Below are 24,567 nucleotides of genomic sequence, written 5' to 3'. Positions count from 1 at the left end.
CAATCCAGTCATCACAAAACAAAGTTTGGCCTCTCATGTTTTTTTATTGTTGATATGAAAGTTTATTTTTCGATCAAAAACTGACATTTCAATACAGTTTCAAAATTAAAGCAGATGACTTAACACAATCAATTGAGTGATGATGACAAGTCTATAACAAAGAGTTTATTGTTGGTTGTTCTGTCCGTAGGGAGATGGTTCTAAGCTGAGTCCTGACATGATGCCCAGTAACCCATTGCTAGTGCGTAACCTCCTCAACCCTCCACCATCCCATGTGCTCATCGTTGACAGAATGCACTCGGGTAAGGCTTGGCTTCCTTACCAACCCAGTCTCTGGGCAAACTCTTGCATCACTTGAGGGCATGGCTTTCACTTACGTTTGCCAGCTGCAGGGGTGTCACTGAGCTGACATGAATAGTTGTATCCAACCTCATTTTAGTCTGATTTCAAATTCTAGGAATCCACAGTATTAAGGAACACAATTCAGTAAGCCAAAGCTCCTTCATTGGATAAAAACAAATTCATTCCTTGACTCAGCTTTACAACCCTGAATTTCATCAAAATGCTGCACAAAAATGCAGAGTTGGGGATGATTGTAGGAAATTTTGAGTAGATCCAGTGATAAGCAGACAGTTGCGATACGAAATGCTACAAAATGTGCACATAATTTTTGTACTACCGATGACTGTCATGCCCAAGGGTTGGAATCCATGAAATAGGAGTCCACATTTCTCATGAAACGGAGAAAGTGTTTAAACCAGTTGATACCTTTAATAATCATCTGGCTCTCAACTAGTCGGTGTGGGTTACTGTTAAAAAGCGGAACTACATTATGCAGACATTTCTGGATTTTTCCCATAGATAGTTATATTTTCGTTGGCCTTAGGGCTTCTTGTAAATTGTTATGACATCTCTTGCCTGCCCAAAGGTGCTAGGAGATTTGCCGTGCTCGATTTCGGCCAGCCGGTTCTGCTGACTGACATCTTCATTCCGGCCTGCTCAGACCTGGCTTCCTTGTCAGTGGATGTATGGACGAAGAGCGAGGAACTGGATGGCCGTAGGTTGGCCGTTGCACTGGACATCAACACTAGAGATCTGGTCATGAATGATCTCCTCCCTCCAGCGTCCTGTCGTTTCCTGAAAGTAAGACCTTTACAGAAATCAAAATTGGTGGAATTTCTCATTTATTAAATTTCTTCTCTTGCATTTCCAATACTCACCTTCATTCGTTAATGATCTAAGACTTCCCTCACATAACCATTCAATTTATTTTTAGTCAAAAGACAAGAAAACTGTTTGAAAGTTTGTCTGAGTTCAAATACCTACCACCCACTTTTATTGTCAATTTAAAACTTAGCTTAAAACCCAAGATCGGCAAACCTGTTAATCTGATTTCTCACTCATTTTAAGCCCACTTAAATTTCATGCTTTTACCAAAAAGTGCATTTTATTTTCACCGAGCTTTTAAAAATTTTGAGTTTTCACATTTTCCACATTTGATTGATTTTTTCTAGCTTACCATTGTTGGGCGGTATGGAGGCAACACAGTACGCTCCAAGATCCCCCTGGGCGTCTTCTATGGGCACACCTACGTCTTCCCATTTGAGAATGGCCAGCAGCAGTTCCCAGACGCCAGCGAGGACTCGCTGGCCGAAGCCTCCAGGCATCATCTGATCCAGCGGGAGCAGTTCCTGACCATGGCGCTGGCGGTACAGGAGGACATCCATTGTCGTTACAGTCTGGCCTGCAGCAGGCTGCGCCGACTGCTGCAGGCAGCCGACATGTCTCCCTTAACCCATGCCCCATTTCCACCCCAGGTTAGAGAGGAACGCAGGGAGAGCTCTCGGGAGGTCCGACAGTCCTACGAGGTAAGTAATGAAGATACTTCATCCAGAACCCTCCTTGCTGTTCACAAAGTACACCAGCATCACCCTTTCCTTCTGGAGTTTGATTTTTTTTTTTTCAAAATTACCTGATTAGGAATGCATCCAGCTACAAACCCAGCTGAACGCCGTGCAGCGGACCATCACCCGCCTGCAGCACGACGAGGAGGTGGGTGCCGAGAGGCAGAAACCAGACCTGGGCTCTCCCGTGGCCATCAAGGAGGCATCCGTGGACCAGCTTCGTCTGCTGTCGGAGTACCTGCTGGACACACTCCTGAGCTTGACCAACACCGGCACAACGTTGCCCGTCAGTCTACAGAAGATGCTTCAGGTAATGTACCGCAGAAGTCTGCCTGGAGACTCTGATATGCTTTTTTTTTAGACATCTTAAAAGCTAGACATGACAAGTGCTTGCAATGTTGTTAACAAGTTGCTGTGCACAAGCAATTTAAAGCTGCAGGTCGTTCAACACTCTCATACACAACACTCGCTATAACCTTGTGACGTCTGTTTTGCTCATAGAAACTCACAACATGAAAGTATTTAAAACAGTTAAGGTTCAGTTTCTGTTAGGCTTTTCATATCACCCCACTTAAGCCACACTGGTACCGTTAATTAATGTTGCATAAATAACATTCTTTGTATGCAAGCAGTGTATTTAGACAGACACCAGTTCACAATATTTGGCCCTTATCTTCCAGAATGGTAGCTGGTACCCGTGTCTTATGTCAGTGCATACTTTGGGTCAAGTATTAACCCCTCTTTTGGAAAGTTAATGTTCGCTTCAAGTAAACAGTTTTTGTGCTTGAAATCTATATGAATGGATGGAAAGTGTTGCACTTTCTTTCTGTCTTTCCGTCAGTGATTGAAACTATGCCAGGTGATATACTGTGCAAACACAGCTTGCTTGGGATTTAACAGTGACAGCCATGATCTGTAATATCCCTAGGATTTTATATGAAGAGACTTAGTTGGTCTCTCCAAATCTAGCTCCTTGTCATGTAAAGACAAAAGTGGTTGAGCTAGACGTGCCAGAATCCATTGTGGTCAGGTTAAGCCAGTTAAAGGTCAAATTACATTAGATTCTGAAATGGTTTAGGAAGGCAAACGCTTGTTGGAGCACCGTATGAAGTCTCTTTTGTGAGGGTGCGAGGTTCTAAACAAGGACTGGTGGATGACAGTGTATGCTCCGTGTGTTGAGAGACAGAAGGGATACCGACTTGGAGAGGGCTTGTACAGAAAAACCGGGAGAAGTAAAGCTTGAAGAAGGTTCAATTGTGGACAAGGGCAGAGCATCGCAAGCTTCTCATTAGTACGCATAGCTTCGGAAACAAATGGAAAGAAATCTTTTTTTTTTTTTTTTTTTTTTAGGAGACGGCCTGCAAGGCTTTGTTCAAGAATCTTTGCGTCATGGGCACACCATCGCTGCGGCTTCGCACAGGGACACTGTTGGTCAGGGTCTGTAGCAGCCAGCCCTGGTGGGGGGAGTTCTTGGCCTCTTCACTCCAGGAGTTCTTCTCATCAGAGCAGACTGCTGTTTTTCCCCAGGACAGGTTAGAAACATCTCTGCTGATCTGTACCTCTTGAGGTTTGCTGATATCAAACTTCAAAGTCTTGGAACAGTTGGAGCGCTTTGCAAATTATTCAACTTTTCCAATCAATTATCAAATAGTCAAACATTTTCAAAATCAAATGATTGAAGATGAAACTCAGTGTAAAAAGGAAAAATTCAATTTTTAAATACAAAACTGGATTCTGAAAGTTTATTTCAAGATGTTGTAAGTGAATTCAAAGTAGCCAAATAAATATTTACATCATTTTCTTCAAGATTTCTGTTTTGGATTTTGCAAAAACAAGTGTGTTTTGTTTCTATTTGTGTAGGAACCTACTTAATCCAAATTTAGATATTCAGTTGATTGGAAAGTTGAATGTGCAATTTTCACGGACTTGATTGACTCGACTTCCCTGTGGTGGAACAACATTATGCTAAGTTTTCTATTGAAGAATTTAGTCTGTGCACTTACACACTTAACCACTTACTGCCGGGGAGCCTGGTTTTGGGCACATAGGCTTTATACACACAAACCTGGGGAGCCCGAAACCAGACAAAATTGCTGGGCCTTGTAACAATAGGGAGGCATGTGGTCTAGTGGTTAGGGTTTGTAGCTTCTGACCATAGGGTCAGAGGTTCGAATCCAGCTGGTGGCAGCATGTTGTGATCCTGGGCAAGTCACTTTACTCCCATGTGCCTCTCTCCACCCAGGAGTAAATGGGTACCTGTGAGGGCAGATATTGATATGTTTAACCATTTGCCCTGGAACGGCAGCACCGGGCTAGTATACTCCCCAGGGAGCTGAGATGGTTTCAGGAATGTTCAGATGATTCGTGAGCCCAATGTGCAGGGAAAATGATAATACAGTGCCTCAGAATGGTTTGCTAGATAGATGGTGCTTTACAAGTGCTTGCTACTATTATTAACAAAGAGAAAATCTGTCATTGTTTTGAAAAATTATGCCACTGTTTGTGGCATTCAGCACGAGCGGATTATCACCGGGGACAAAAGCACTCCAGCGCTCCAGTGATGAGCGATACAATCTCACTGCACACTAATCTGGCCCCTATTGGAAAGAGCTCAGCAGTGCACTGTGCCAGATTCGGGAACAAAAGAAAATTCCATAACACCGCGCAATCTGGGCTCGTTTTTACAAGGCGGCAGGCCTGGCTGAAATACTCGGGCATTAATAAATGTTGTCTGTCGGATTGGAGTAGCCACCACAGAGTCATTCGTGTGGGTATAAACATCCAGTAAATGGAGCTCTGAATTTTTAAAAAATTTTTAAAACAGAAAAAAATGAAAAAGATCCCTTCCCAGCAGTATCAACATTCATAAATGCCCCCCCCCCCCGCTATGTGGTTAATATTAAAGAATTTAGTCTGTGCCTTTAAACTCTTACCCATGTATCAGTGGGGACGTACCGGGACACATGTTCCTTTGTACTCTGGAAAGAACTTCTAAAAATGGAGCTGGAACAAACTAAATGCTCAGACAGTACCTGAAAGTTCTGAGATCCTGTGTTTATTGTTCCTTTCATTAGAGAAGAACGTGCCCCTTCTGTGGGCAGAATCAATGCTGTTTACTTTTCACATGATGTGAGAAGGATAGACATTTGCCCACTATTTGTAGCTGTACTAAACATCGAAAGAAATACAGTAAAACTCATAGAAATTTTACATCAGGTACAAAAAGCTGGAACTCAGAACATGTACCTATTAGAGACACTTACGTTCAAAGAAACACTTTCCTGACCATTTATTTATAGTGAGTGTAGCACAGTTCATGACACGTTGCAGCAAACTTCAAATTGGAAAGCTGCATATGTAAGAAAGTGGACTTAAGTACCAACATTGGAATGTGTCTTTTCTTCTTTTTCTTGACTGATTTTTTTCATTTTTATCCCCCATCGTCTTGCAGAGTTTTCATCCTGCTGGCATATCTTGGCCAGAAATCCTTGGCCTCCAACAACTCAGCCAGCGTCCTGGAGAGTCTTCTCAATCTACTTGCCAAGCTCATGTCTCCACTTCTGGACGGTAGCATCCAGGCTGGTACAGGAGGTAAGTTGCCCTTTCAAATGGAGGTTTAGATGGTGGACAGCACAAATGGGAAAATGCCACCGTCTGTTCCCTGTGATCTGCATTGGAAGGCCTTTGATTCCCCCTTCACAAGTATTTTGTCCAGAGTGGCCCCCACCCCGCAATGGTAATTGGCTTCAAATGTCCCCCACCTCCACCCATGTGCATTACTCAAGAGATTCTAAATGATAAAGTTCACTTTTTATACAAAAATGAGGGATGTGTATGTGAAACTCAGAAGTCTTGGGAATCTTGAAAAATCATCCATCATTTGCTATTTTAAGTTCAATTTTGGACTTGCTTTTATCTAAAAAGTGGTTACACTGTGGTGCAATTTGACTGTCCTGATTATCAGTAGAACCATTTTCATTACTCAAAACTCTTCAGCTGAAAGGGTTCGAAAACGACAAAAAGTAGACTTCCAAAGAGTTTTCCAGACTAGCACTAACTTTTGACAGCAGTGAAGGGTTCATACTTGAAGAGATTGGGATTGTTTACAGTGACAAAGCCCGCGAGAGTTAAGCCTGCAAACATTCATGCTTTTGCTTGATGATTTTGTTTTGCAGGTTCGCTTGACCTGGCTCTGATAGGTTGGGTGCTGCTCTTCCTGTCGCGAACCTTGGATCACACAGCAGCAGCGAGCACCTCCACTGACGACCAAGAGGATGCCGCTGGGGCAACTGCAGCTCCAAAGGGACATGGGAAAGACAGAGAGCAAGGTAAAGCTAGTTTTCACAGTAGAGAATTTTTGTTAAAATGAAGCCTGTCTTAACGTTTAAATCGTAAGAAATTCCTTCTTTAAATCTTTTTGCAAAATGTGGACGTGTTTCAGAATTGCATCATGGAAATTCTTATTTTTGAATCAGATCAAGCAGTTAGTTGTGGGTTTTTTCAGCTCTTAATTATGGACAGGGCAATTTTTGAAAGAATTATATTTTTATTAAACTTTTGACTTAAAATCTCTGAATCATTACTGGAGGAAAACAAACACAAATGTCAGTAAAGTTAAACTTGAGTCTTGCCCTTTATTTCAAGCTTCATCCTCAGCCAGCACCCGCTGGAACTTTATGGCGAGCACTCCGTTGGTCGTCATGGGGCCTGGAGGCCAGGCAGGCAAGGGTAGCAACCAAGGCCGCATGCACAGCAAGCTGAAGCAGCGACTGCTGCTGCACAAGGAGCAACTTGCCAAGCTGCAGGTAGGAACCACGGTCACCCTCCAGGACCGCTAGGATTCTTGAAAAATCCCTTCAGGAGTGACATCTTCAAGTACTAAAAAACCCTCTGTTGTCTTTATGACATTCTCCGGCAGAGTTGAGGCATTTTGGAGTCGTGTCAGGTTTTGTTCCAGTAGAACTCACTTTTCAATCATATTTTCGTCCAAATACTTACGTTTGTGACACATTGTATGGTTTTGGGTACCTTAAAATTCTCTAATTTGTCACTGGAATGTTTTGAAAATGAAATATGTCTTGATGTTGTGGGATAGTTGTCAGTGTTGTAGTCAAAACCTCTTAAGACCATCCGAGACCGCACAAGACCATCATAAGACTGCACAAGACAATCACAAGACCAACACAAGACCTCCAGTCTGAAGTTACGTTGCAAGCTATTCAAATGAACTGCAACAAAAGCATTCCTTTGTCGTTATTCACCCTGTGACATTGTGACTGGTCTTGTGTCTGGTCTTGTCTCTGGTCTTGTATCTGGTTTTGTCTCTGGTCTTGACTGCAGCATGGTGGTTGTTTTGTAGCATTGAGGCTTTATTATTTTGCCATGGCTTAAAATTCCACTTGCGCCTATGGAAGGCCCCAGCTTGTGGCTGCAGCTGCATCTCATTGACTTGTATGTTGCTGCAAGCCAAGTGGTTCAGTCACAGCCTGAGTTCGGAGGACTGTTTTAATTCTGCATTTGGTCTGGTGCCCCTGTTTACACTCTCAGAATATGCACAAAGCATTGCAAGCCAAGATGGCCGAGGGAGGCAAGGAAGCAGACCCGGCCGTCCAGATGCATCTGAAGAAGAAACTGCAGCAGCATGCCTCTAAGGTAGGATGATCTGTCAAGGTTGGCGATGCCTTGCACAAGTGAACTAAGGAAATCATTGCCATAAGGGGGGCACCTTCAGCTCCATTTTGTGTCCTGTGCTGGTGCTGAGTGTCCAGTTGCATGGCTGTTCAACAATGAAAAGCCTGTATTTACAAATGCAGAAACTCTAAATGGGCACCTTTTTCACACTCTTAGGAAAGCAAGGATTTTTTTTTTTTGCTTAACCGTTACAACCTGAAATCTCTTAAATTTCAACTGTAGGTTTGTCAAGTTTTGTCAATTCAGTGCTATACATTGCAAATTTATTCAACTTCGTTGGATTGAAGAAAAAAGGCCTTGGATGATGGCGTTGGATTTTGTTTCGAGTGGGGACACACAGCAGTTGCTTCATGTAGAGACCGGCTAGTGGTACCATGTGTGTGAATCTACTTTGCAAGTCAGCTGTACACTTTAGAAACCTATCCATGGAAAATGACTCAAACTTCAACACTGTTGACCTCTTACAGTTTAGCAGATTCTGCCCATAAGTAATAATAGTGACCTCCTTGAAGACGCAAGTTTCATCTCCTAGGCTCATTACTGTTTTTAGTGCAAAAGCCTTGGAGGTTAGGGTTAAGCCCACTTACGTATACCACGACAAAGACATCTGTACTTAAAGGATTAGGGCAAAACTACTGCATTTAAGCACAGAATGGTGATTCTGAATTTAGAAGACACATAGCGCTGTGACATAAGGCCCTTGTACACTGTTTTCACGCCACTTAACCAAACGTTGGTTTAAAATCAGTCAGTGCAGTTACCTGAGAAGTGCGTGTTATACAATGGTGCACGAGTGCTGTGGATGCAAAGTGCCCTCTTCTGTCCCCACCCTGTCAGTTGATGTAGTCAGTGGGAGAATTGTAGTGAGAGTAACAGTATTATAATTCTAATCCCTAGACCTTCTTCGCCTTGACACATCCTCATTCATTCAAATCTCCCATCTACCTCCAGGTGAAAATTGGATGCAACCTGTGTCCTCCCAAATCCTCATTCATTCAAATCTCCCATCTACCTCCAGGTGAAAATTGGATACAACCTGTGTCCTCCCAAATCCTCATTCATTCAAATCTCCCATCTACCTCCAGGTGAAAATTGGATGCAACCTGTGTCCTCCCAAATCCTCATTCATTCAAATCTCCCATCTACCTCCAGGTGAAAATTGGATACAACCTGTGTCCTCCCAAATCCTCAGTCATTCAAATCTCCCATCTACCTCCAGGTGAAAATTGGATACAACCTGTGTCCTCCCAAATCCTCAGTCATTCAAATCCCCCATCTACCTCCAGGTGAAAATTGGATACAACCTGTGTCCTCCCAAATCCTCAGTCATTCAAATCTCCCATCTACCTCCAGGTGAAAATTGGATACAACCTGTGTCCTCCCAAATCCTCATTCATTCAAATCTCCCATCTACCTCCAGGTGAAAATTGGATACAACCTGTGTCCTCCCAAATCCTCATTCATTCAAATCCCCCATCTACCTCCAGGTGAAAATTGGATACAACCTGTGTCCTCCCAAATCCTCATTCATTCAAATCTCCCATCTACCTCCAGGTGAAAATTGGATACAAGCTGTGTCCTCCCAAATCCTCAGTCATCAAATCTCCCATCTACCTCCAGGTGAAAATTGGATACAACCTGTGTCCTCCCCAAATCCTCAGTCATTCAGATCCCCCATCTACCTCCAGGTGAAAATTGGATACAACCTGTGTCCTCCCAAATCCTCATTCATTCGAATCTCCCATCTACCTCCAGGTGAAAATTGGATACAACCTGTGTCCTTCCAAATCCTCATTCATTCAAATCCCCCATCTACCTCCAGGTGAAAATTGGATGCAACCTGTGTCCTCCCAAATCCTCAGTCATTCCTTGCATGTGTTACTTGGAGGGGTGAACTATCAACCACACTTTTTTTTGCTGTACATTCTCAAACCTTTAACCACTTCCTGCCTGGCGACCCGTTTTCGGGTACAGAGGCTTTATATGCAGAGCCGGGTAGCCCGGAACTGGGACAAAAGAGTTGGGCCTCATAACAAAAGACCGTGCTCAGTACAAAAGACTGAGCTGCTGGGCATTACCGACATTTTTTCGCTCTCAATAGTGGAGAGAATCCAGCCTTGTTTTGAAACAGTATACCATGGTTTGAGGCATTTAGAGTGAGCGGATTACCACCGGGGACAAAAGCTCTCCACCACCGCAGCGATAAGCCACACAGCACCGCTGCACGCTAATCTGGCCCCTATTGAAAAGAGGTCAGCAGTGCACTGTGCCGGTTTTGGGAACAAAAGAATCTTACGTAACACCGCACAATCTGGGCTCTTTTTCCAAGGCTGCAGGCCTGGCTGAAATATTCAGGAGTCAATGAATTTTACCTATCAGCTTTAGAATAGTGCCCAAAGAGTCCTTCATCGTGGTATAAATGGCCATTAAATGAAATGATGAATTTTTGAAAAATTTTGAAAACGGAAAATCTTGAAAATGAGCCGGCATCTCGTCTTGCTCAAGGAAAATCCACCTGGCAGCAAGTGGTTAATATCCACCACTACTACTCATAGCTCCATGGAGGATGGAGGATGTTAAGAAAGTAAGGTCTTGCAGCCTCCATCCCGGTCCTGAGCTGCCATATCCAGTGCCCGATTTCAATGCTGTACTTAGCACCTAAGTTTTGCTTACTGTAGCGGAAAATCATGCAGCTACTTTAGCACTATTTTACAACTTAGATATGCTAATGCTTTTCACATGCATGGAGGTTTCTGAAGCAACTTTTTCCTCCAGTGTTAAGCGAGTTTTTGGCTTGCTTAACAGTCTCTGTGAAACAGGTAGAGGCTGTATGAGCACAAAAATCAGCTGTTAAGCAGTATTATGAAAGGAGTCCAGTGGTCGTGATGACAGGAACGACTCCTTATTCTACTAAATTTTTGCATCCTCGTTTATCCTTCCTTCTCTTTTCCCACTTCAGCAGTTACGCGACATACTACGCATCCGGCGCATCACCAAGAACAACATGCGTGCCTGGGGTGGTCTGAGCGAGCCCCCTTCCAAGCAGGACAAAGCAGCGGCCGTCCGCCTGCCGGAGGTCAGCCTGCCCAGAGAGAGGTGCATCCCAGTCGTTCAGGGTCTCATGCAGCTTCTACTGGTCATGGACTTCACCTGTCACGCTGATCTCTTCCTATTTGCCTGCAAGGTACGATTCCATTAGTGATTAACCCTCTTATCATGTGAACAATCAGAAGCATAAGTGCGGCATGTTTCTGCTACACTCCTGAGAGTGTACAAAGCTTGAAGAGGGCCTACCATAACTATCCGAGCAGATGTTTTCCCTAAAGGTAAAATATATTCAAGAATTTCAAAGTTCAAGCTATGCACGTTGGATAAAGCTAATTTGGAACTTAAATTGTAAAAAATTCTGTAGGTTCAGTGTTGATAGTTGGGGATATATGCCTAAGCAGGTGCAGTTTCAAACTTGTGATGTTTGTCTTTAACGAAGATATGGAATGGCAGGAGGCATGCGTTGATGTGGAAAATTGAGAAAACACAATTTGTGCAAACTACAGGTTTTGGCGAGAGTGTCCAACTCCACCCGGCCGGCAATCTCGCTGTCAGAGATCACTACTGGCGAGCAGCTACAAACCGACTGCTGATGCTGTGCGTGGGGACGGACTACAACCGAGGGAGTTCTTCTTGGGGAGGTCCCTGGGCCAAGACAGCCATCACCTACCTACTGCAGGACACCTTAGAAGGTAGGACCAGACCCAGACAAATGGAGGCATTTCGTGCATGGTTTGTCCGTTCAGTTGTTATGTCATTATGTGGTGCAGACATGTAACTTTTTCTCAAATTACCTGATGTTCTTTTTTTTTTCTAATGATTATGTACTATCCAACAACAAACAAATGTACCAAATCTTGGTAACTTGGAATGTCTGCATTTTTGTCACTCTTTCCTTCTACATACCTGTTGTTGAATTACTCCATAACACCTTTTTTAAAGATTGAGTCAAGGAGTTAGGTTGGCATAGTGGTTCTTTCCTCGCCTTCCACCTCTGCAGTCCGGATTTGAATCCCGGCTCAGTCCACATGTGGATAAGTCCCTACCTGATTTTGTGGGTTTAACCCAGAATATTCCTCTGCGGTCTTCCTCCCACCTTTAAAACTGTAACTGCTTCTCCTCGTCTCTTCTCTTCAGGTTTCTTCAGGCTTACGAGCTACTGTCATCACCAGAAATGATTAATGATAATAAGAATTACAAGAATTCAAAACCGTGACAACTTTAAAATGCTTTTTCCTATCCCGTAACAGCTGTTCATCTTTGTTGAATCAATACAAATATCGTTGTGGGTTTACCACACAGGAGAGAAGTTGTATCCTTTCTCCTCGGAGCCCCTGGGAGCAGTAGGGGGCCAAGAAGAAGCAGACCCCGGGGAGGATCTCGATTCGGATGCCATCCCGGAAGACCTTGAGGCAGTAGGCGGAGCCATGGGAGGAACTGGAGAGGAGAGTGGAGGGGATGAAGGTACGCTCGAACCGCGGGGAAAGTTGAAGTAATCCTTCTACTCACAGTTAACTTTTCTGATTACAAGTCTGGTTTGTCTATCCGCTCCAAGTGGAACAAAAGAGGGCGTGTTTTTTTATACTCACTGCATTGGCGCACCATGAGGTGCGTGAGTATATGCGCGTTTGACGCGGAGAACGCTGAGTACGTGTAACTCATTTATTCTGGCATGTACGGTCTTTGAGTACACGCAGAACGCGTGCATGAACCCGCTTGTAACCACCTGTCTTTCTTTTGCTGAATGGGGGAGCACTTCAGGTCAGGGCCGATTAAGACAGGGAGTGTTGGGAGATAACGGGGTCTTACCAGCTAGAGCTCCAAACTAGAGCACGCATTTGCAGCTCACTCTTGAAAGAACGATTTTGAGATTCAAGTTGTCTTTAAAATCCCCTTCAAAGCATTTCCATGTTGCCAGTATAAAAAACAGACTTTGCCTTTGAGTCTTTCATTTTGAACTTGTTTTAAATTTGGAACTCATCGCTATCCGTCCAATTGACTTCACACAGAGCCTATGAACCCATTGGGTGACCCTGAGTTAGCAGAGTATGCCACAGGTGCCCCTACAGATCCCTACGACCCCCAGTTCATGATGGACATGATCTGGGGCTCCACCAAGTATGACGAGCAGGCTGGGAAGTTTGGCGGCGCCCAGTCCGCGTCCCCCTTTGTCGTCACCACAGGGGGTGCTTCTCGAATGATCCGCAGCAAGTCCAACAGGTGAGACATCCAACAACAAAAGTTGTGGCGCATGTGACGCAGTTGCCCCAAAGCATAGAATTCAACTTTTTTCCATTGTTGCACCCACAACGGTTTCAAGGGCAGCTACCCCAGATTCTCCATTCCCTCAAACAAAGACAATCAACCAACCTTCCAGTCAAACAAAGACAATCAACCAACCTTCCAGTCAAACAAAGACAATCAACCGAAACCTTCCAGTCAAACAAAGACAATCAACCAAGCTTCCAGTCAAACAAAGACAATCAACCAAGCTTCCAGTCAAACAAAGACAATCAACCAACCTTCCAGTCAAACAAAGACAATCAACCAAGCTTCCAGTCAAACAAAGACAATCAACCAAGCTTCCAGTCAAACAAAGACAATCAACCAAGCTTCCAGTCAAACACAGACAATCAACCAACCTTCCAGTCAATTAAAGACAATCAACCAACCTTACAGTCAAACAAAGACAATCAACCAACCTTCCAGTCAAACAAAGACAATCAACCAACCTTCCAGTCAAACAAAGACAATCAACCAACCTTCCAGTCAAACAAAGACAATCAACCAACCTTCCAGTGTTCCACAGAAGGTGACATCATACCCTGCAGCATGAATTCAATGGCTTTTTCCTGTGAAGGTGGGGTTGCTCATGAAAGAGCAGTAGATATCCTGTACGATGAACATGAAATGCAAATGAGGTTCCAAAGAAATTGGAAGGGGGCAGTGCAGAGGGGGATATCCCAATACTACAATGCTATTCCAGTTTTACAAAGTGTGACTGGTTCTCAGCTGATTTGGGCTTGACTGCGGCTTTGTGCTTCACAACTTCACAGAAACAGGCTTAGGGCCAGTGAGCCAGTTAGATAAATGAGCAGGGCTTGTTCAAAATGAAGAGCATGTAGGTTATTCAAGAATATCAATATACGTGAGCAATGTCAGCCATATCACACTCTTAGCATGTTCAAGGCAACATGACATCAAGTTCTTTGTCTTCTGATAACTGCTGCTTTTTTGAAATACTGAACTGACTCATTTCACAGAAACATTGAGGACTAAATTTGTTATGAAGCCTGTTTTCCTACTGGCTTCCTGATAGATTTTATAAGAAAGTAATAATATACTGTAAGCAGTACTGATAACTACAGCTGTTGGCTTTCAACGTCATCAGGTTTTCGTTTTTTTGACATTCACAAAACTTGTTCATGTCCATTGCATGGCCCAGGTGATTTCTTGGTTTAAACCGTACATTATCGGGAAGTGCTTGCTTGAGTGCTTTCTTTTTGTAGTATGTTGTGGACAAAAGTTAGGTCTAACCATCAACCTTGTGTGAGGAGATGAACACTGGTAAATGTTTCTAAGTTCAAGGATTATTGAATTCAGGGTGATTTGGTTTTTGTGTGGAATAATAAGGTATGCCAAAGTCAACAACAATGGCGACCACAACAAAGCGCTGAGCTGCATGCCCAATGTTTCCATGGCAATGGATGCCAGACTAGAACAAGGACTGGAGATGCAGGTGGAATGGTACTTAAAGGTAAGGTCAAAGGTCATCTGAGGTAGCCACTCTCATGAGTGGTTTAGACATCGACTATTTCATTGATCAACCTTGCCTGAAGTTTAGTGAAGGATCATTTCTTGATTAACTTCGTGTTGCCTCGGGCTTGTGCGCCAGAACTTAAGTACGAGCGCACCTTGAACTAAGTCACATACCGTCATGTTTACCGGTAGTCCAGGCTGCCTAATGTATATGGGTCTTTCCACGAAGTCAGTGGCACATTTTGTGAGAAACGGACACATTTGTGTAATTGAAGTGCTATTAACAATGTTAGATGCAACTTAGCCGGTACCACTAGGATTTTTCCAAGTATGTTGATCTTGAAAATTTTTGAAAATGGTTGGATGTCTATCTTGTATTCAAAACCATTTTTCTCAAAAATAGTCTAACCTTAAAATGTGGTGTGAACCATTCTAGAATATTTGGAAGAATCCCAGCAAACATTAAAAGTTCAGTCTGTCTCTGAGACTCTTTATACTTTGTATATACCACTTCATAGAGTGACCCACATATTGCAGTATATGGGACCACTAGTGGCCCAGCAGTGCCACCCTCATCGTCAGGGAGCTTTTCAAATATTTTCCTTGAGCCCAACCATGGCGGACCAGTGTGCCTTTATTCAAATTAGTTGAACTGCAGTCAACCATTGCACATGATCAAATGTGCTCTGCATACCTGACATCCTGTAAGAATAAGGGATCTTGACATCTTTTGTGTGTCACACAGTTCAGTAGCACTCGTCCCTTGCTGTTCATGCCTCCAGGGTAAATGGTTGAAAATGATCTTATGTCCTACTTTAACATTCTCTAGCATTTTGCTTCACGGTTATCCGAGTTCCTTTTTCATCTTTTTGACTATTTCTGTGAAGGTCATGTCACTGATGGAGGCCCACTCCGTCAGCCAGACCCTCATGGGTTCCCTGCCTCTCCCTCAAAGTGCCCCTCTGCCAACCCCCAAGCCCGACGAAGCTTTCCCCTCCAAGGCAGAACCCACCATTGAGGGTTCTGGTGCCCTGCCTCGTCAGTCATCCGTGACATCCAGTAGGATGCTGAGTAGCTGTTTTGATCAGCTCTTCACCAGACTACGTACCAACCAGGTAGTATTCACTCTATGGTTTTTCTTCCATGTAGTGTAGTTGATCTGTTAATGTACCTTTCATAGTTCAACTGACCTGTAGAAATAATGTCTGATGTGATACGGACATACTTTTTCCCCCCTTTTTCAATTCCAGTTTTTTCCGGGAGATTTCAAGTAGGCATTGATGATGAGTCTCCCACAGAATCTTGGAAAGGGACAGTCGAATATTTTGCATTGCCATATCTTAAGGCCTAAGATAAAATGTGTGCTTGAACTAGTTTTCGTTGGAATGGGCACAAATATGTAACACAGCATGAGTGTGCTAAACATAAGTGCACTTTGCTTTTTTACCGGTGGGTTGTGATTACATGTGGAATCCTTGTCCCCAGAGTAGCTTCTAATTCTGTCTTTAGCACATGACTCTTGTATCCAGGGAATCAAAAACTCCCATCTTCTCTGTTTCAGGTCAACCTGGATGCTTTGCTAAAACTCTGGTTGACAGTGAACGAGGTGGGCCAGGAAAGTGAGTCCAAGCAAGAAGGGTTCTTTGACACCAGCCTGGTGCCTGTGGTCACCCTCAGCGCGGACTCCATCGGCTGCCTGCTTCACGCCCTGGCCTGGAATGTCAACCTGCCGGTCCACACTTGGTGTCTGGCCTTCCACTGCCTGCTGGCGCTGGTCAACAGCAAGACAGAGGTGGACGGCAAGCAACAGAGTGCCGCCAACGTCATCCTTAGCCATGGTTCCCTGATCGCCGTCTTAGTCCACTTCTTGTCCGGCAGCACCATGCATGGCCCTGTGGGGAGTCTACACTACCAGCAGGTGCATTCGTAGGGCCTATCCTTGGTGTTCCAGAACCTGTTGCTAGTACCACCTGCTATCCTTTCCATTCCTGATTGAAAGATGGCGTGCTTTTACAAAGCACAGACATCTTTTTAATCAGGCATAGTGCATGTGCACAGTTTCATGTACCGTGTTTACTTGATGCCCAGTTGAACTGATCCCAGCCAGCTTTTTCTCTTCTTCTCCAGTGAGGGAGCACTTCTGCTCAGAATAGAATGCAGCCAGGACCAAAGACAGAGAAACTGTTTGTGAAATGTCCAGCTGTATATGAATGATGTGCACTCTTATGTAATATTAATGAGAGAGCAGGATGCAGGGGTACATGCAGGATTTTAGCTCGGGAGATTTGGGATCAAATTTGCCTCCAGTCTAAAAACTGTCGAGGGTGCTGTTATGTTGTCACATTTTGTATTTGGTTAATCAAATAAAGTGTCTAAACTAGCCCACAGGGGGTCAAAATTGTCCAGATAACCTTCTGGCTTCCAATGTTGGAACCTGACAATAGGTGACATTTGGGTCATCATTTGAGATTGTTTCCTGCAATCAAATGGTGTTGTATGATCTCTCTTTCTCTGTCAAAGGTTGGTCCGACTGTCATCCAGGCGATGTATGAGTTTCTGGTGCGGCTGAAGCTGCGCTTAGGCTACGTTCCAGCCGCTAGTGTGCCAGACCTCAACACCCTGCTTCTCAGAGTTGTGCAGATTTTGGCTGAACCACAGTAAGTTTCAAATTTGGCTGGACAGTTAGGCTAACCCTTGCTTTGTGGTCTACGTTTAGTGCGTATATAAGGCACTCTCCAAGCAGCGGCAATAAAGAAAGAAGACTACAAAAATCGAATTGTGATTGTTGCTTGAATCACACCTTCATCTGTATTTTGTTTCAATCTGTAGTGGAAATGTAAATAGCCACTGGGCTGTAAGTTACAATGGGAAGTAGGAATGAGAATAGATTGCTGTTTCAAAACAGTGTTCGTTTTGTAGACCAAGCAGGATGCAGTGGTTTAACTGAGTGTGTTTGCTGTTTGCTTGTCAGCATGTACAGGGGAGCGTTTCACACAGGCACGGGCCCTTTAGATGCCCAGGTGAAGATGATAGAATTTGTGAATGAACAGACGTACAGTCACGCTGATGTTAGCAACATCACCTACACCATTGATGCCATCTGTTTGCTGGTGCACAACCATATCAGCTCGGCCGGCCACGCCACCAGCTCCTCCGCGTCCTCGGCGGCCAGCAGCAGCAGCCTCAATGCCCGCTCCTGCTTCGGCGGGCTCTTTGCCAGCATGCTGCGGCCAGGTGGGGAGACACGGGGTGCACTGAATGGTGATGCCAGCCGGGACCTGCTGATGTGCCAGCTGTTACAGCTGGTGGGCCAGCTTGTCAAGATCCCCTTGGACCAGGACGCGGCGGCCCGCTTCCAGCAGGGTCTGCCGGGGAGGACACTGGGCATGCCCGCTGGCCCCTCCCAGCGGGCAGACACACCCCCAAGGACTGACTCCAGGACTCCATCTTCGGCATCAACCCCAGAATCTAGCGTTAAACAGAAATCCAGCTCCCTAAGTGACGACGATAAAGAGCGTTCGTCTGAATCGGTCCAACCCCAATCCCCTGAGCCCTCGACACCGTGCATAGCGGATGCTGTCCTCACCATGGGGGATTCCATTCCTCTCCTTCTCTCCTCCCTGAGTCACTGCCGTAGCAACAAGATGGCATCCCTCCTGAACATCAACTCCGCCCCTCCTCTCCACCAAACTCCCACGGACCCAATCACCAGCATGGAGCCAGTATCAGTCGGTGACCACATCTTCCAGATTCTCTGCACCATCGCCGCCAAGGTGACGTCAGTGGATCTGATGTTGCGACCCCTGCTGACGTACCTCGGAGGAGCTGTGAATAACAGCCGTGACCGATGCCATCCCTCCTGTGTCCTGTCAGAACCCTTGCTGTGGTTCATCTTGAAGGTGCTTGCTCCTGAAGAAGCCCTGAAATCTTTCCACGAAATGGGTAAGACAGTTCGGAGACAATTTTTCAATTTATTTTGGTATTCAGAAAAAGTCAATCTGTGACTTTCAAGATATACCTCTACAGTCTTGAACTGTGCAATTTCAGGACATTTTTATTTGATCTGAAGTCAAAAAAGTTGTGTTCTGGTTTGATAATGTGCTAGGTGTGAACCAGCCTTGAGGGGTTGTGCTAAGCCTTAAAGGCTCATTCATAACTACTCCACCATCAGCTAAAGCCGGTAACTTAGCTTTTGTGATGTTCTGCACTAAGAGGCACCACCAGTAACGTTAATTGACGACAAGGAATCGATATCTCTGAACTGTAGGTGGCATTCAGCTGATCTGTCGCAACCTGGTTGCCAGCAATCGCTCCTTCATAGACAGCTCTCCCAGTAGCATCTCGGCCATCATGCAGCATCTTGGGGCGTCGCTAAGGAACTCTTCAACCGCATCTCGGTGGAGTAAGACTACCAGCTCCTCCTCAGCAGCGACGGCTGCAGACACAGAGACCACGGAAGGACTGACGAATTTTGCACCGTTTGGTAAGCCCATTGTGTATGTTTACCCCCAGTTAGAAACAATTGTCGGATATAATGCCAGATGATATGTAAATAAGCCGGGATTTCCTGTGTTGTAACATGGAGAACAGTTAGATATGTCCTGGTGATTTTTGTATATATTGCCATGTGATGTCTGCATGTTTGTCCCTTGATTGAGTGATACCCTTTGAGGTTGTACTTAGAGAATCATACTAGTTCATGAATGTTGTGCACATGTTGAGCTCTCACGTGGCATACAGGCTTTGTAGCAAATACCACTTCACAGCTTTTGTCTCAGAGTTTGAAAAAAAAGCAGTGATGTTGTTAGAAAATGTTGCACAAATCTTGAACATACGACCACCTAGGGACAACATGTGCAGTGTCCAGGTTTACAAAGGACTGTTTGTGGGTGCATTATCTTGTGGTTTCAAAGATTTGGTATTTTCAGCCAACAGTAGCATTGCAAAGTGGGACAAAGTGCAATGTAGAATAACACTGTTGGGAAAAAGACTTTAGTATAAATGTAACTCTTTTGATACTAGGCATCATTTCTCTCCCTTCTTGAGCTTCAAGCCTACAGCTTTGGTCCCAAACAACTTTTCTTGGCCAAAAATTGTCTCCTAGAGAACACGTTACTTGGTGTGGAGGGTGATATTGTCTTTCTGCAGTTTTCATCGACAAGTAGGTCCTAGGAATGAGGTGAAAATTGGCATTTGAAACAATCAGGAGAAATTTAAAGGGTAAGAGCTTGCAATGAGCACCGGTTCTTGCTTTAATTTCTGAACCTGGAATGTTGATTTCCCATTTCCCTTCAGGTGCCATCAACTCCAGCAGTCCTACTGCCCAGCCAGCCGAGGTTCTACTCCAACCCACAGCTCCCCATCGGAGGGCTCGCTCAGCAGCCTGGTCCTATCACTTCTACCCTGAAGAGAACTGGTGCGACCTAACCATCTCCCTACCCAGCGCCGTCCTTCTCAAAGAAGTGCATATACAGCCCCATCTCACCTCCCTAGCAAGTAAGTGTTTAGGCAACTGCATTCATGTTTCTGTTTCCTTAGCTCAGCATTGCATTTTGAAACAGTCACTTCAGAACTAAGAGAAATTTTGATCATTCTTTGTAGGGTTGTGTCACTGCAGTAATGTTAGATCCTTACAGTGTTTTCCAAGAAGGCTGTATTCACAAGATTTGCTTAAGAATAAATTAAGTGGGAAAAATTGCAACATTGATTGATATGACTTGTGAATAAAGGATGTTACTGATTAAAGCAGTTTTGAAGTTAACCAAAGTTTTTGAAAGTGCTAGCCGAAGTTAGTTTCACAAAGAGCCTTCTAGTACTCAAGTTACTGTTTATTAAAGGGTCCAGGAGATGACATTGAATCACTAAGGAAATGGATGTAGCTGATTAAGGACATTCAGCGTGAAAACCAAAAAGATGCTCAAATACCCGTTTCTTTCAGCAAAACAAAAATCGAAAAAATAGGATTAACTGAGACACAAAGCTACATTTTCAAAGGTTGTGAAAAAATGGCATAAATTATATAAATCTGATAATGAACGTTTGTATGTTGTAGCCTGCCCTTCTGCCATCTCCCTTGAGATCAGCAACGCTCTGGGCTCTTCTGCTGTCCCACTCAGTCCTCCCTTCCCGACCACGGGGCTCACCAACATCAAGCTACAGCTGCCCCAGCCCCAGGTGGCCACGTCCGTCTGCCTCCGCCTGCATCGCCCCTTGGACTCCAGCACCATTGGCCTGTCACAGATCATGCTGCTGGGGACGGCAGCATTCAGCGGAGGAGGACGGGAGGATGGGACAGGAACCTCCCACCATCTCCTGGCCTCAGGAGAGGATCACCCGACAAAGATGAGGTACATTAATAGTACCGTTGGTAATGATTGCCTTGGACTAGTTATTTAATTGCTTCTTAATAAAGAGTGGACAGACATGGCAAAGTACTGGCAAGGACTTTTTTCACCAATAACCCATTCACACTCTGTGACTGGTTTTGTTGATGTAAAGTAAGTCATTTACGGAACTGCACTCACAACATTTGTTAAATATCATCACTGATGTCAAATACAGAAAACAGACACAAGTTGCAATGAAACAATCTCTAAACAAAAATTAGAAGCGAATTCAGAACGAGTTTCAAGAGGAAAGCAAGTGGCCCTGTTTACAAAAATTACCAAAAAAAGTCTGTACTGCCGTAGAAGTAAGAGTTCAGCTTATCTAGAGTTCTACTAAGAACAGCATTTCTTTGAGCAAAAGAGCAAAACGCTTTTTCTGACAGTTTTGCTGTCCAACCTAAGCCTTATTTCAGCAGTAGCCAACAATTGGGAGATTCTGCTGAATTACTCTTTTTAATTGTATTGAACCCTGAGAGTGAATGGATTTTGTAAAGGTCGGAGCCCAAATGCCAAGTGTAAGATTTGATTAAGTGGTTGTACGGTGGAAAGTTTTTTTTACAGCTCTTGGCTATAGTTATGGCACATTAGAGTGGTTACTGTCTTACTTCTGTTGCATTTGTCTGTAGCATTGGAAATAGGAACCGTACCAGACTGTAATGAATGGATCTCAGACTTTTTCCCCTTCCCTTTGTCATAACTACAACAATTATTTTTAGACTAGGTTTTACCCTCACACTGATATAGTCACACTGTATATTTAGTGTGTTCTGAGAGAAACAATAAAAAAGCTTGCTCTGGTGGGATGTAAACCCACGATTTCCTGCCTACTAGTGCAGATGTCTTAACCACTTGACCACCAAGTTTGCCAGGATTGGCTGGCTCAAGTCTAATGCAGCAGTGGGTACTTGAAGCAATCCATGACATCAGTTTGACCTTGTGTCAGGAATACATAAGGCGAAAACCCAGTGTACAATGAACATCTCCCGGACGCAAAGTCAGATTGGTATAGCTACGGCATGTGTTTGTTTTTCTCATTAGCATGAGGTGGCTTCGTCTACTGCACCAATGCCTGATCCAGTCACCTCTCTTGGAAGTTGCCATAGCCACCACAGCCTCAGGGATGCCTTCCCTCCTGACCACCTGTACCTCCTTGCTGCTATCCCCACACTGTCAGGAGCATGCCGCCAGCATTGAGGCCGTCCTGCTCAAGCTAGGGCTGTGCAGCACGGAGGTGGGACTGTCGCTCTTTGACGTGGTGCTCAGGAACATCTACGGTGGCAGTGAAGGAGGTGAGTCCGTATGGCAGGTGTGCCCTGGAGCTAATTCAGACGTTTACTGAGCAAAGAAGTCGCTCGTTCAATCACTGTGTACAGATTGATGTGGATTTCCTGTGTGGTAACACGGAGGATATCTGTACACTGTCTGGTGAATTCTGTATGCAGTGCTGGATGATGTCTGTATGTCTTTTTCTCAGTTTTCAAAATATGCACTCACTAAATAGCGTCACACCTTTGTAATTTCTAGCTAACATGTTTTGTTGAGTCCCACAAATACAGGAATTCCACTTGAATATAATATTCTTCCATCTACCTTTATAGATAATGGAGCACCATTGATGGGTCGTAAAGCAGATGCCTCAACTGAATCGACTGTGGATATCATCTACCAACTGGGAACCACTTTAGATCAGGGCACCAGGGAAAGGTATGCAATTCAGTTTTTGTTCAAATATACTGTCATTTTGTTTCTAATAACCGCAAGTTCTCTGCAACAAAATATCATCCAAAGTTTCAAATCAAATGAAATTATTTCAAATGTATAACTCTGTCTCTCATGTGAAACAAATTTGGGTTGTAAATTGTGACCCTTGAACTTATTTTGGCAGAGTGCAAGCCCTGCTAGCCTGGTTAGGTGACACGGCTCGCGTTCACCTGCACAAGAACAGCAGCTTCCCCCGCAGCCCCCTGACCTTCTCCCCCACTGAGGTCAGCCTCCTCAACCCCGCCCCTGCCCACATCCTGGGCGTGGCGTCCATCCTGTGGGCCAGCCACGACATGAGGGTGCCCTACCGGGTGGGGAGCCTGATTCCCAAGGAGTTGTTTAGGTGAGATGTCTTACTGTATGCACCTGTATTGTGAAATTCCTTAGACTTTGATCTTGCTGTTTTCTATCACGTATTTGCTTCCTTCTAAGACCACCAAAACATTTGTCTTTGCAAGCTATCAGGAGCAATAAGATTGTAATATGAGAGCATGTTGCAGAAAAGGTTATTGAAATTATTATCTGCTCTGAGTAGAACAAAAGAGGGCATGTTTTTTATACTCACCAAGTGAGTCACCGAGGTTTTTCTAGTGTATGCGGGTTGGCCGCAGAGCATACCGAGTAAGCGTAACTAATTTCTTCCGGCTTGTATGGTCTTTCAGTCCATGCAGAACGCATGCAAGAACCCGCTTGTAACCACCTGTCTTTCTTTCGCCGAGTGGGGGTGCACTTTAGCTCAGGGGGCATAGAGTTGAACAAAAAACTTATACCCAGCAAGAAATGAGACCGAGGGGTACCCCCCCCAACATGTCCAATCCCTATACACATTCCAGACTATTGTTACTTAACACACCCCCAAGATGTCTGAAAGGAATTCCCCAGATTCCTGCGAGACAATGACCAACACAAAGTGTGGGGGGTTCTCTCCGTCTCATACCTTGCTGCATATGAAAAAACTGATTGCCCTTGTTATGAGTCTGCTACATCTTCAATATTGCACTAGCACTCTCTAATCTAAGCTGTACAGCCCCATGTTTACAACCGCTGCAATTTACCAATAAAACTGTTGAAATGGACCAGAAGTGCCAGATGGTAGCTGATGGCTAAGCATCCTACACCTAGTTGTTACTCTGGCTGTAGAGACAAATTCTCTCAGTTAACTCAATGAACTTAAAAGCAGTGTCCGGGAAATCTTGTTCCGTTGTTCAAGCTGCAGAAATTCTGAATTTCCTCAAAAGAGACTTTGTTTATCAGAGGCAAAGAAAGCATCAACATATTGTTACAATTATCCATAACACCCATGCTCTCAGGAGCCCAAAAATGGAATTTAGATGGATGGTATAAAAGGGAGAGACTTTAGAGACAGACCATTTTTTATATGGAGTGGATCCCTTTTTGCAAACAAATTCTGCAGGCTGGTTATTAGGCGGAATTATACATTAGGATTGGAGTTTTCAAATAGTAATTAACGAGGCTGCATCTGTGTGATTGGTCCTGCTAGCTCCCTCTATGAGTGGTCGGTGGTCCTACCCTTGGATTCCCCTCTCAAACAAGCAACAGGCTTCGTCCTGTGTGCCATGTGCCACATCCATCCGTCTTTCTACGTAGCCATGCTGTCCTGGATGGGTATCATCAACACCGAGGAGGAGATGGAAGTGGATGAGCTCCTCACAGGTAGGTGTCAGGGGTCAAGGGTCGACAATCAAGCGCAGCGTTGGGGCAGTGTCCGAATATCTTATCGTCAGGTATCCTTTGAAGATGCCTGATGGAATTTTAGAGGCTGTGGCATTTTCTGAGACTGCGTTTGTAATAACTGAAAAGGTTATTCGTGTTAGAAATCCAACTGGTTGATGCTTAATGAGGCAGAGGATCAAAGGGAGAAGAAGTTAGATCCAACTCTGTCAATTTTGTTGCTTTTCTGTATAATAAGTTCTCGGGAAAAAGTGAGTGATTGTTCAGAGAGTTGAGCATTATTATTATATGTTACCTCTTTGGGTGTGCAGTGAACCAGTTAAGCT

The 24,567-nt window shown here is 44.4% G+C and overlaps 1 protein-coding gene across 1 annotated transcript in view; it reads left to right on the top strand.

Moving 5' to 3' along the window:
• Positions 1-24,567, top strand: part of birc6 (baculoviral IAP repeat containing 6) — a 66,424-nt gene that overhangs the window by 23,866 nt on the left and 17,991 nt on the right. Inside the window, 26 exon segments of the mRNA XM_087133460.1 lie at positions 191-302; positions 929-1,143; positions 1,515-1,868; positions 1,981-2,214; positions 3,255-3,436; positions 5,356-5,495; positions 6,080-6,232; positions 6,549-6,709; positions 7,452-7,556; positions 10,555-10,779; positions 11,150-11,221; positions 11,224-11,335; positions 11,946-12,107; positions 12,653-12,863; positions 14,277-14,400; positions 15,290-15,517; positions 15,964-16,320; positions 16,923-17,059; positions 17,374-18,344; positions 18,670-18,885; positions 19,698-19,898; positions 20,455-20,749; positions 21,827-22,077; positions 22,387-22,492; positions 22,674-22,892; positions 24,051-24,223. Coding sequence (XP_086989586.1) covers positions 191-302; positions 929-1,143; positions 1,515-1,868; positions 1,981-2,214; positions 3,255-3,436; positions 5,356-5,495; positions 6,080-6,232; positions 6,549-6,709; positions 7,452-7,556; positions 10,555-10,779; positions 11,150-11,221; positions 11,224-11,335; positions 11,946-12,107; positions 12,653-12,863; positions 14,277-14,400; positions 15,290-15,517; positions 15,964-16,320; positions 16,923-17,059; positions 17,374-18,344; positions 18,670-18,885; positions 19,698-19,898; positions 20,455-20,749; positions 21,827-22,077; positions 22,387-22,492; positions 22,674-22,892; positions 24,051-24,223 — 5,716 coding nt within the window.

The sequence above is a fragment of the Acanthaster planci genome, linkage group LG01, assembly GCF_054643075.1.
Source record: "Acanthaster planci isolate LZ-2023a linkage group LG01, COTS_SCS, whole genome shotgun sequence".
Lineage (NCBI taxonomy): Eukaryota > Metazoa > Echinodermata > Asteroidea > Valvatida > Acanthasteridae > Acanthaster > Acanthaster planci.
The sequence above is the reverse complement of the archived record's forward strand: the minus strand, read 5'-3'. Positions and strand labels throughout refer to the sequence as shown.